Source organism: Squalius cephalus, assembly GCF_949319135.1.
Source record: "Squalius cephalus genome assembly, chromosome: 7".
NCBI classification, from domain to species: domain Eukaryota; kingdom Metazoa; phylum Chordata; class Actinopteri; order Cypriniformes; family Leuciscidae; genus Squalius; species Squalius cephalus.
The window spans coordinates 31,756,993-31,770,592 of record NC_137128.1 but is presented as its reverse complement, the minus strand read 5'-3'; the positions used below and the strand labels follow the sequence as shown (position 1 = coordinate 31,770,592).

General features: G+C 35.7%; 1 protein-coding gene across 1 annotated transcript in view; it reads left to right on the top strand.

Annotated features, from left to right (window-relative positions):
• The window catches only part of eif2b3 (eukaryotic translation initiation factor 2B, subunit 3 gamma), a 39,236-nt gene extending 27,496 nt beyond the window's left edge, over positions 1 to 11,740 (top strand). The window contains exons 10-12 of the mRNA XM_079877114.1: positions 2,130 to 2,278; positions 8,171 to 8,274; positions 11,468 to 11,740. Of these exons, the coding sequence (XP_079733240.1) occupies positions 2,130 to 2,278; positions 8,171 to 8,274; positions 11,468 to 11,520 (306 nt within the window). The 3' untranslated portion in view covers positions 11,521 to 11,740. The remainder of the gene's footprint in view (positions 1 to 2,129; positions 2,279 to 8,170; positions 8,275 to 11,467) is intronic.
• The last annotated feature ends 1,860 nt before the right edge of the window (positions 11,741 to 13,600 follow it).

Below are 13,600 nucleotides of genomic sequence, written 5' to 3'. Positions count from 1 at the left end.
ATCAGACAAAAAGGACTGTGTACTTAACAGCTTTAGTGAGGGAAAGAACTACAATCCCATGAAGCGTTGCGAACAGCATAATCTAATTAAGAACATTGGAGAAATATAAAACTACTCATTTACAAATGTTGGTTATGAATATAAAAACAATATATTTTAAGTTTATTGCAAAATTGCATGCATGTATATAAAATATTAGGGATGGGCATTTCAAGCAAAAATAATATTCAAAGATCGCTGGGTATTATTAGATTATTATTCGAAAATCGCACCTCTCCCACACATGCACGCACACATGCACGCTCACATGCATGTATAGGCTACACACCAGAGCATGTGAGCAAAGCGGTGTAACGCTTAAAAATAACTTAAACGTAAGTTTCATATTTATGTTTAAATAATATACGTTTTTTTTATTTTATTTCATCTATGTTGTTTATATAAAAAGGGAACCGCATGAGATGAGTAAGATAAGGATCATAAGATGCCCAATACAAAAATATAACCGCATGAGATGCGGTTATATTTGTATATCGGGAGACATTTGGAGTGGGTCAGACATGATTTTGACCACTTAATTAAGTTTTGTTTTGTAGAAAGCCTTTCTTGAAAATTTTATTTTGTATAAATTGTATCTTAATTTTAATCATTGTTTCATCAACCAATTGCCTGGATTTAATAAATATAGCAGACAGTATTATCAGGACATGGAGACACCGGCGTGATCACTTGCATTGCACGTGAACTAGAGCTTGTCTCATAAATGAAACTCAGCATATAGGCTGCTTGCCTCACAGACCTGAGAAATATATCTATAGAAAGCTTGAAATGTCTACTTTTAAACAAAACAATTCAAAAAGAAAAGAAACAGGCTACTCTCTGGTTATAATTCGTATGAAGTGTGCATTTCTCTCTATAGGCACGTTCACTACTGCAAAGATGGCAAGTCAGCATTGTCAACTTTATCTTTACAGCCGACACTGACACAGAAAACACTAGTTTATTAATAAACAATTAAAATGTCTCATGCATAATCATTACTTTTGCCGGTTCTTTGCAGCAAGCTTTGTGCATGCGCTTGATGCGGAATAGGCAATATATTACGAAAACGCTCATTATGGTTTAGTATTCTCTTCCATATATATTTAAGTAATTAAATTAAATATATTATAAATTATAAATATGCGATTAGACTAATGGCTTAAATGAACAACTACTAGTCGACTAGAAAAAAACTTTAGTCGTGCACAGGCAGCCCTACTTATTTCACATATTTTCGAACCAGCATGTCACAAAGGGCATTCTGGGTTGAGCGAGCGGAATCTTCAGAATGGTTCTCCCCGCTCTGGATGAAATATTACCACTCTGCTCACATGCTCTGGTGTAAGACAATGTGTATCTTCTTCTGTTGTCTGAGAGTTGATTGACAGCTTTTAGATGCTATTGGCAGCGCCACCCTCTGGTCTCATGATCACCACTGCATCAGAACCGAAAACATGGGGATTTTTTTAAAGACAATAATCGTACAACCTATTCGATATTCTATAATAAAATCAACTAATCGAATATTCGAAAATCGTGACTCATTCCTTTCATTTCCCTATATATATATATATATATATATATATATATATATATATATATATATATATATATATATACAGTATATATATATACATACATACATACATGCATACATACGCACGCACTCACGCACACACACACACACACACACACACACACACACATTTAAGTATTTTGAGAGCATAGAAAGATCGTCTCGGTTTTAGTCATTCGCAGTGCTTACATAGAGGCCATTCGTGGGAGTGGGCAGAGCTAAAGGACTTTTTTTGGTGCTTGTTTTTTTTTGTAGTTTTTCCACCAGGAATTCTGCTGTTAAATACAGTTAGTTTAAAAAATAAGTTGAAATAATGCTGGCTGACTGCTTCAGCAGAAGCAAATACCATGGAATATCAACCTTGTAGCTCACAGAAGGTCTGTCTTAAAAGGTTTATAAGATATTATCAATTTCCCTATGGAGAAAATGAATAGAGTTTTTACTTCCAGAACCAGGCTGTTGCACTCCATACATTACTCCTAAAATAAAGTTATGCTGTCTCTTTTATTAGGTTGGAAGTGACAGCATTATTGGGCCATCTTGTCAGATATTAGACAAGACATCAATCAAGCGTTCAAATGTTGGCACATCAACCACGATCAAGGAGAAGGTGAAAATCATCAACTCCATCATCATGAATGGAGTCACTATTGAAGAAGGGTAAGTGATTCTGACTGTTTGTGAGAATATGATGCAGAAAAGGCCTCTTTATGGGTAATTTATTTTTAAAATCAAACCCAGACAGGATGTTTAACAAAAGTAACGTTGTTTGCTTTCTTTGAATGGTAAAATGTAATAATATTTGAAAACATAGACCTACTAATAAACTAAATAAATTAAATAAATAACTAAATTATGTTGCTGCAATAAAAATGATGTCATATACATTGCAGAGACTTCTGGGAAATTTACTTTAATGAAGAGTCAATTAATTTTCCATTATCCTTATCCAGTGATCACAACTGACTGTAAGAGTAATATGGATATTAATGGGAAACTTGATTTTAAAATGAACATGATCTGAATTACATTATTTGCTTAAATCAGTCAGACTTCAGACGGAGTCTATTCACGAGATCGGTATATCTTTCTTAAATTTAGATAAAGTAAAATGTATATTGCCTTTCAAAAGTTTGGGGTTGAAAAGATTCTTGTATCTAGTCTTTAGTGCCACATGATCTTTTAGAAATCTTTCTAATATGCTGATTTGGTGTTTCAGAAACATTTCATATTATTATACATTTTGAAAGTGGTTGTCGAATATTTGATGAATAGAACAGTTTTTATTTGAAATAGTTTTTTTTTTACTGTCACTTTTGATTAATTTAATCCATACATGTTGAAAAAAATAAAAAATGACTGACCCCAAACATTTTAACAGTAGTGTACATAATGCACAAAGCTTTTGCAATTTAATACACCCCTGTGTTGTCCTGTACCATCCACAGTCTAGGATGACAGACAGATTGGCTGTCTCCAGCATATTTAGTGGTCTGGATGAGATGTCCAGCATATAGAAACAAAACTTCAGATTTTGTCAGTTAAGTTAAAAGTGGGCTTGACGTAGAATTAATGCGCAGAGAGTCTGACCCGCTTCTGCCTGCGGGTGGTGTTGGGGTGGATGCTGCTGCTTTTTGTTGTGTTGAGAAAAAGCAGAAACTAGTGTTGTCAGACCCCTGAAGGTGTTCACTGACCCTGAACAGTACCCCCGTACAACAAATTAACAGAAAAGTGATGAATGTAGATGTAATGATTCCCAAAGAAACAAGTGTCTCGCTGCAAGTGTTACATGCTCGCGAGTAAAAGAAGCCTCAGTAAACATTCACATCTCGCTAAACCCGGCCGACTCTTGTTCAAGGGTTTTACTCGCATGCTTCTTTTCTGAGATCATAGACTTGTGAATGAACAATGGAATTTTTTCTTTGCACTCCACTTTTTTTCGCCCAAAACAATTTAGATTTAAGCTGATTTGGGTTAATGGCGATCTCACTTGCCATTGAACACAAACTGTCCCAAAATCAGGACCCTGTTAGCTAGAGACAGAAGGGAAGAACCACTTTTTTAACGTGTGTGTGTGTGGGGGGGGGGGGGGGGGGGGTCTGGGAGCCAATGTGGCGGCCCTCGTGTACAAATTAGCCTGTGCATGAAGAGCATAGAGAAAGAATATAGAGAAAGATAGAGAAAGGAAAGAAAGGAACAGCAACTCTTTCAAAACATAAAAAAGTAAGAAGGGATTAGGAAATCCCTGGCATTTAAAAGCGCCACTTGCATTTTTCGGCCCTTTGTTTGCATGTAGGAGTGGTTGTTTACAAAGCTCGGGAGGTCGGGTTGATGGGGGGGCTGATGGTGGCTTGTGTGGGTGGAAGGCGAGGAGGGGGGTCACAGCAAGGAGGAGCATAGTGTCAGTAATTAGTGGTATTTCAGCAACTACATCTTTGGTGGTCTCTCTGTTCAAAACTCCAATCCTTGTAATCTCCCATCTACCCCCTCTGTCACACCCGCTCCCTCTCTTTCTTCAAACCTCGCTCGCTCGCTCTCGCTCTTGTACACACCCGTGCACCTGAATAGAGCGCCCTGTGTAGCTGCCAATAGAAACCTGCCTCCGTCAGCTACAACACGGCCGCACTGTCCGACGCTCCTTGATCTGGAAAACGGGACGCCCTGTCCGCTGTCCATGTTCCGTGAGGCAAAAATCTTGGAGTATGTTGAATAAAAAGTTGTGGTTGAAATTTTTGCATTGCTTTATGGTTGGGGGAGAGTGTGAAATGGCACTTCCTGTAGGTCCTGTGACATTCGGACGCTAAACCGCAGAAAGTAGCACTAAAACGCTTTTGTACGTCAGACGACGATGTTGTTTTTAATATATATGCTAATGCCGCCTAAAGGAAAATAAACCAAGCCTGGTGAAAACATTGAGGTATCAGGTTTCAGATTGGCGTGGTGGTGATGCGGAGGGAGATGTAATAGGGTCGGGTGAGGAAAGGACAAGACCCTCAGCTGTGCAATTAGTAAAAAGACATGAAAGCTGAACACTCGTGGTAAATATGCTTCACCGCAAGAGAGTGCAGAAAAAGTTAAGAGTTGGCCCAGGCAAACCAAGTAAACATAAAACTGTGCAAATAAAGTTTTATGGTGCCAAAGCGATCCCAGGAAAATATTATTCTTTGTTTGGTGTAAACAGAAAGCAGCACAGGGGTGTGTGTGTGTGTGTCCGTCCAAGTACACTCAGTTCAAAGCCTAGCTCCCAAGCACTTCGCTGTCTACAACTCATGCACAAATATCAGCCCTTCAATTTGCTCAAAGTTCTAGACGTAAACATTTTTTTTTTAAAGAAGCCATGTTACATATAAGCACTGTCAGTGGTTCTTTACTAATGCACGTTCTGTATTTTTTTTTTTATGTAGAAAAGTATTTACTGCTTGATATCTAGTGTTAGGGATGGAGAAGTTTACACAAGATGTGTTCTTTAGTTCAAAAACTGCTAGATGGAGTGCAGTGTAATGGAGTACAACAGATCTCGATACCCCTCTAAAATTTGGACTTAAGGGGCGTTCACTCTACGCTTTTCATTCCATTGACTTCCATTCATAATCATACGAATGCTGGAGAGAAACGCAAGCTCATGTGCAGATGTTTCACAGGTTTGGTTAACTCTAACCTGCGAATTCTTACTATCAATAAGTCACGGCATGCAGCTTTGCAGGAAAGTGGACTAGATTTTGTGATCTTACACTTTGGATTTGATATTATATTTGTTATGTGTTGAATTTGTATTTAAAAAGATGCATGACGTCGTATATCACGGCCGTTGCAGTGTCCGAAGAGGTTTCGTAACTTTCGTATGCTCAAAGTCTGGTGTGACCGTGGCTTTAGACATCTCTTAAGACTTTTCAGATGTTGTTTTGATGCATATGTGCATAAACCAACAGTTAAAGACAACAAAAATGACTTTCTAAACAAATGGTCCTCATCTTATTGTGAATGATTCATTGGTCAGTGTTATTCCAAAGAAATCACTAATATTTAATCAAAATGTAATAACTTGCTCTTCCTCTGAGACAACGTTCGTTTTGCGCAAATAGCTATATAGCCATTGTTTTAGCAAACATTCGGTCTGGCTCCATTCTGGTATGTAGTGTCCACATTTCACCATTCATGTTCCACCCTACATGATTTCTTGTTGAATATTCTAAATGATGGAATTTAAATGGGTTATTGACAGTGAATTGGAAAGCCAGAAGTCAAAACTATGTGAACAGCCCCATAAGAATGGTTTGGTTAGGACTGGTGGTCAGGCGATTATGGACTTTGTAATATCCAGTCAGTGGCTGAATGGTAAAATATAAAAGTTAAATGGTCATTTATTTGAACACTAACACTTTTGTTAACTCGCTAAGTAGAAGTGGATATTAACCAGTATGACAGTCTCAAAATGTAGTTTGGACATTTATATAATGTGTGTGTATGTGTATGTATGCATGCACGTGTGTGTATATATGTTTATATATATATCACACCCTTTTGTGCGATTTATTGCATACTTATCGTGAAATCAAGCAAATATCTTTTATCTTGTTTAACATGTTTATTTTGTCATCATTTGCTATATCACGTTAAGTAAACTATCAGGTTGAAGGATGATTCTCACAAAGCTGTATTTTCTGCAAGGCAAATTTAGGTGTCTTTCCAAAAAAGGACAATTGGAGACTCCAAAAGGACACCAAATCACCAAATGATATAAGGAGTCCATATAATTCATAAATGTATGCATACCAAAACACCCATGAAAAAAAAAAAACATTGTAGAACAAAACTTCTCAAAATTCAGTGTGCAGTATGTGTAAGAGCTTGTTTAGAGCTTGTTTACATTTTAGACTTGTCAAGTTGTGATACTGAGCAGAACCACATGGAGAGGCCAAAAAACAAACCTAAACGAACCGCTTTGACCTGACTGCATTACATGTCTACTAAAGCACACAGATCCATTCAGAATTATGAAACACTGCAACATACACATGACAGATAAAATCATTATCCTGAATATGTGTGGAAACAATGTACTGAAATGTGTCTGTGCATAAATACAGTTTGCGATCAGTGCGTCGAGAGCACACATACACTTTATTTGCGCATCAATATAACGGACTCACACGTGCTTACTCTACGACTGAATGAATAATTAAATTATATTATTATTATTAATTATTAATTATTGCTAGCAGCTTAAAATGATCTGATCGCAAACAGAGAAGTGAAATTGGGTTAAAGGGAAATTTCCACCTAGCAGGGTTACAGGCGCTTGCAGCATTGTAGATGCTTCAAAGATTATCTAACTGCGTGATGCAGCTTCATGTACTTCTGTAATTTATTTGCGGAATTTGCGTACAATTATTTTAACACATTAAGGATTTTGAATTAAACGCATGCAATAACGTTGACAGTCCTAAAATAAAATATTATAATATATATATGTATGTGTATATATAATGTATATGTGCGTATATAAAAAATGTGAAATTTAATGCATCCTTGTTATAAAAGTAAACAAAAGTAATCTTTAAACAACTTAAATAAAAATTATATATATATATATATATATATATATATATATTAGGGCTGTCAAACGATTAATCGCGATTAATCGCATCCAAAATAAAAGTTTGTTTTTACATAATATATGTGTGTGTACGGTGTATAATTATTTTCTATATATAAATACACACACATGCATGTATATATTTAAGAAATATTTGCATGTATATACTGTGTATATATATTTATATTATATATAATTTATATTATATATAAATATTTTATATATAAATAACACATTTTTCTTAAATATATATGCATGTGTGTGTATTTATATATAGAAAATAATTATACTCCATACACACACATATATTATGTAAACACAAACTTTTATTTTGGATGCGATTAATCGTTTGACAGCCCTAATATATATATATATATATATATATATATATATATATATATATATATATATATATATATATATATTATTTTTTTATTTTATTTTTTTTAGAGAAGTAATACTTTTGTTTACTTTTATAGCAAATATATGCATTAAATTGATAAAAAGTGATAGTAAAGACTAAATATTTCTATTTCAAATAAATGCTGTTTTTATTCATCAAAGAATACTGAAAAAAATTGATCAGTTTCCACAAAAAAAGATCTGCACAACTGCAACATTGATGATAATAATAAGAAATGTTTCATAAGCAATTCTAATGGATCATGTGACACTGAAGACTGGAGTAATGATTCTGAAAACGCTGCTTTGTGTCACAGAAATAAATTACATTTTAAAATGTATTAAAATAGAAAAGTTATTTTAATTTGTTATAATATTTCAAAAAAAAAAATATATTTTTTTTTACTGTATTTTTGATCAAATAAATGCAGCCTTGGTTAGCATGAGAAACTTAAAAAAAAAAAAAAAAATCTTACGGACCCTTAAACTTTTGACCAGTAGTGTGTGTGTTTATTTTATGGACATTGAAATGACACTCATTCTCTTTTCCGCAGGTGTAACATTCAAGGTAGCGTGATCTGCAACAACGCAGTGATTGGCCGCGGAGCCGACATCAAGTACTGTCTCGTGGGGAGTGGCCAGCGCGTAGAGCCAGAGGGTGAGAACGCTGCGGTCCAGCGCTCGGCGCGTTACACTACACGCACAAAAACACACACTCTAAACTTCTGTAGTTCCGCTGTGTTCATGTTAAATCCAGCCTTTTGTGTTTGTGTTTATGTGTGCACTCTCACGCCCATGTCTGCCTTTTCGTTTGTGTGATCTTGTGTGTGTATGCGCGTTTTAATCTGTTTTAATAGCGTATTAAAACCTAAGCTTGTGTGTACAATTGAGCTTTATTTTTTAATATGCTTAATCCTCGCAGTCTTAGATCACTGCGAGGTTTGTGTCCGTCTATTTGTGTGTGTGTGTGTGTGTGTGTGGCTTCAGGCTCTTGTATTCCGGGTGGTCCGCGCCTGGTCTCTAACCTCTCCATCAATGACAGTGCCTTAAGGCGGCCCTAAGATGTCCAGAGGCTGCACAGTCTAATTGACTGAACAACAGGGTGTTGCTGCCTCGACTGACCCGCTCTAACCCCTCCCCTGAAACATTTCTACATCTCCATCCCCCACCCTTCCATCATCACTCTTGAGCAGGACTCGATTAGTTGGCCATAACCTCTAAAAATGCTTAGGCTTATTGAAGTGCTCCCAGAAATCCCAAATTACAAGCTAGACCCCCTGTACTTCCCCCGACACACACCCGCCCTTAGGCTTCAGCGTTTTAAGCGCAGCGAGAAACCACGATTCAAAGTTATCCCAGAAAAACCCAGAGCAGAGGTTAATGTAACCTATTATTTAAAAAGCATTGCTTATAATAACTGCAATAAATTCCCTCCAGTAGCTGAGGTTGACACTCGCTCCTTTGTACACGCGTTAAGTCAAAGAAAGAAATTAAGTTCATTAAAGAGTTGCTGCTTGTTTTTGATGTGTCTACCCTTTTGAAATAAAAAGGCTGATTTTCCTTTGAGGTTGAGCTAGAAAATTGAAAGGTTATAGAGTAGAGCTTAAATGTTATGGTAGATTAACATTTGTGCTGCTATTCAGAGGGTGTAATGTTTAAAATGAAAAACTATTTGGAAGCAAAATTGATATTCGAGACTTTGTAGAGCCTATACTGTGATCGTCTATGGGCTGTTTTTAAGAATGATTTATTAGTTACTGTATCAACAATATCAGTCTAACTAGGCCAATATTGGGAGGAGACAATGTCAAGTTCCGCCCCCCTCCCGATTCAAACAGTGGGCTTTTTTCCATGACGGATTACAAAAGTGCTTAGCAGTTGAATCTTTAGAAAACTTCCAAGAAACGTATGTCATATTTCACCCTAAAATCAAGAGAAATGATATATTACATTAGGAAAAACATAATTTTAGTACCATTCATGTGGAGGGGAAATCATGCATTTAATAATCAAAACAGTGTAATTATTATTATTTATTTTTTATTACATTCATTGTTAATGTGCAGTTTTTATTTATGTATTTATTTTAATTTTGGGATTTTAAACATATATTTACACAACAGTATTTTACATTACAGTATTTTTTCTCTCATTCTCTCATGCTCACCAAGGCTGTATTTATTTGATAAAAAAATACAGTAAAACAGTGATATAATGAAATATTATTACAATTTAATATGCTGATTTGTTGCTCAAGAAACATTTCTTAATTTTCATTGTTTAATATTTTTTAGCATTGTTTAGCATTTATTTGAATTAGAAATCTTAGCAAAAATATTTATTAATTATAAATTTCACTTTTGTCACAATTTAATGCATCCTTGCTGAAAAAATAATGATTTTCTTTCAAACTAAATCTTACTGACCCAAAAACAGTTCTGTATACAGTACACTATACTGTCCAAAGGTTTTTTTCATTTATTATTATTATTTTGGGTGAAGTATTACACACAGTTCTTAAATGATGTTTACAATTTTCTTCTTTTTTTTTTTTTCATCTGAAAAAGAATAGCCTATACTGTCTCTGATTTTGGCCTAATCAATAAAAAAGTGCTAATATTGGTCAGTACCTGCACATTTCCACATGAGATCCGCCAGTTTTCAGTCTACATTTTATTTGAATGTCTGATTACATTTAGAGCATATGCAATTCTAGATTAAGAGCTTTTGAATGAAAGCAAATCTGTGCAGATTTATCCATCAAAAGTATTGTCAGCTAGAACATGAAAATGGTCGGGAATCGGTCATAATCAGTACACGCAAAGATTTGTATTCACTTGTAGTTTATATGTTCCTCCCACATTGGACTCTGGTACACTTGTAACCTTTTTAAACAGCTGCTGAGTGATTAGACGACTCTTAGTAGACTTTATAGCTGTTCCACTATGGTGGTCTAATACAGTCAGCTTCACACACACACACTCTCTCTTTCTCTTCCGTCTCAATGTCTTTCTCTCATTCACTCTCACTCTTTCTGTTCCCGTCCTGTTTACCGCTACTGGCTGTTCGCGTGTGTTAGCCACAAAGGAATGATAGACATCTCATAAACTCTAGCCGAACACTTTCTCTATAAGGTCCTGTGTTCCCAGCATCCTTGTCCTTAGGGGATTGAGCGTGTTGGGTTATGGCTGCTAAAAGCATCACAGGTCCTGGAGACGGGGTTGTACGGCCAAGACCACCCGGCCTGCCGCTTGGCACCGTGTTGTAAGGTGCAATAGATTTGCAGGTGCTACGGAGGCTGATGACATGTACCTTTCCTCAGACTGTTTAGACTCCCTTGTTCCAACCTTCTCTCTTTGTGTTCGTCCCTCTCGCTCGCTCTTTCTCTCTCTCTCTCTGGCATAGCACGCTCTATTTGTCTTTCCCCAAACTCAGAACACAAAAACAGTCTTTTGTGCAGATTCCTTCACACTAAAATATGTCTTTATATGGATCATTAATCTTGCTCTCAAACGTTTAGTTTGGAATAGCCACATTCGGCAAGAGGATATCATCCTTCCTAAGCGAGTGTGTATAAGCCTGACACGTTTGTAAACTGTTTGCTTGTCAGTATGTGATGGAATGGCCCACAAAAGGTAAACTCTAGATATTATTCATTTTTTTTTGTTGTTTAAACTTGTTTTCCTATCTTTTGATTCATTAAACCAGTCATCATATCAATACAATGCTGAAGCGGCTCGTTTGAATTAAAGCAGAGTTTTGAATCTGAACAGAACACACAGCTCATCTCCTTTGAGGCACGGCGGATGCCTGACAACTCACTCTGAGAATCTTGTTCTGTCCCCTCACAGCTGAAAGAACCAATGAGGTCATCGTTGGATCAGACCAACTCATGGAGATCTAGAACCCTGGAGACGGATCACAGGCCCGAAGACGCCCAGGTCAACCTGCTTCCATGTGCATAACCCCTGCACAGGATCCATTTTTTATATGTCCAAATAAAAATGGATTTATTTATCTCAACACTTCTGGTTTTGTTTTTTTGTTTTTCTCTCACCAGGCTTACAAAAAGTACCATTTGAATTTATACCATTTTAAAAGTGTTAAAATTAAATAATGCAATCAATTTAATGTGTTTTTCTTATTATTATTATTAAAATTCAATTGTTAATATTATTAAAATGTAATTGATGTTAATAATTATTATTTTTAAATTAATTTAGTATTGTTGTGGTTATTAGTGCTGATGTTAATAATAATAATAATAAATACACTTAACTTAAAATCATATTATTAAAATATAAAGAAATATTTTATAAGTAATGATAAAATAAACAACTGGCATAATAAGGATTTATTGTGGTGGAATACTTACAAATTGTAGTTCAAAAAATTGTTGTTGTAATCTATTACATTACACATTTTGGGTAATGTAATCGGACTACTTTTTTGATTACTTTTGACCTACTTATTTATAACATTGATTTGAATAGTAATCATATTTTTTGTTAACCAAATAAAGTGCATTAAACATTAACATCAGGGTTTTGCTAACTAGGTTTTGGGAAGGAACAGTTGATTCATAAATTTATGAAAAGCTTAATTAAAGTTAAATCATAAAAATAAAGAAATAAAAACAAAGATTAAATATTTAAATTTTTTATGCTATGCTGCGCCTCAATTTTCCATGTAATTATAGTCGCCTGACTATAAAGGATTATGGAGAATCAAAGAATTCTGAATAATTTACTGCCAATTTGTGATGATTAATTAATTAAAAATGATTATGAGTATTTTATAATGTAATTGCAAGTATTTAATTTCTGTATTACTTAATCCACATTACATTTAATCAGTTACTACCCAGCACTATATATATATATATAAGTTATGTGGTGTAAATGAATATAAAGTGTTAGATATATTGAGTTCATAAAATGTGTTTGGTTGGAGTTGTTGATCTTGGTGGGTGTCTGTGTAGTTTGGTTGTGGTTGTTTGTCCAGTGGATATCCCATCACCCATCTGCGTGACCACCGTGACTGGGACTGCATGCTCTGGTGCTGAAAGGAACAGATAACCACAATGGGGATAAGTTTATTTGTACACAAAAAGACTGAAAGAAATGGACCACCCAGTCAGACAGCGACTACTAACAGTTTCTTTTACTCTCCAATACTTGCAGGCTTTCACAAAATGCCTAAAAGGAGTACTTCCTAAAGATTTTCCTCTTTGCTGTCAACGATTTATAGCATTCCAGCACTTGTGCATCTCTTAAATTACAGGTCCCAGGTTCCCAGGTGACGATGGATTCAGAGCCTGAGGAAGAAGTTCTGACTCTCTGTGTGATTTATTACTATTCCAACTTATTGTTTTTAGGGCCAATCCGAGTCATTTAGTGTCACCGGTGGAATGATTGCACGTTCAATGTCTTCAAGCGGAAGCTTTGTTTTGGGGCGTATTGAAATATTTCACAGTGACATCTCTTTCGTGTTTCCCTGTCTTTAAATCCATAAAATAATATGTGTATTTATGAGTTTGTCACTGTTCCATTCGTCCTCCCTTTTCTCTTCATTATGATTCAAGACTTATGGCAGATTAATCTTATTGCGATCCCTCAGTATAGTGTTGAGCCCAAGTGGCTTAATAACAATTTTTTTAAATAATAGATTTTTCCCTGGAGACACATAATGTTTATAAGACTGTTTGGTCCTATGATACCTTGCACACGTTAAGTAGAGATGAAATAATTAAAATCCCCAAATGCCCCAGGCCCTCTCTGAATGCTTGTCATCTGCTAATACGAAACATGTGTCCTCCATTTTGTCAGTGTGATAACTAATCAGATGTCGTGCCCTTTGCCCCCTCTCGCCGCAGTGTCCGCGCTCGGACCACCAGACCTGGCTCAGGAGATGTGGCAGCAGTTGTTTTTCAAAGGTTTGTATATTTAGACAAAGCCTCCCAGAGTTGGAGTCCCCATGGCTGT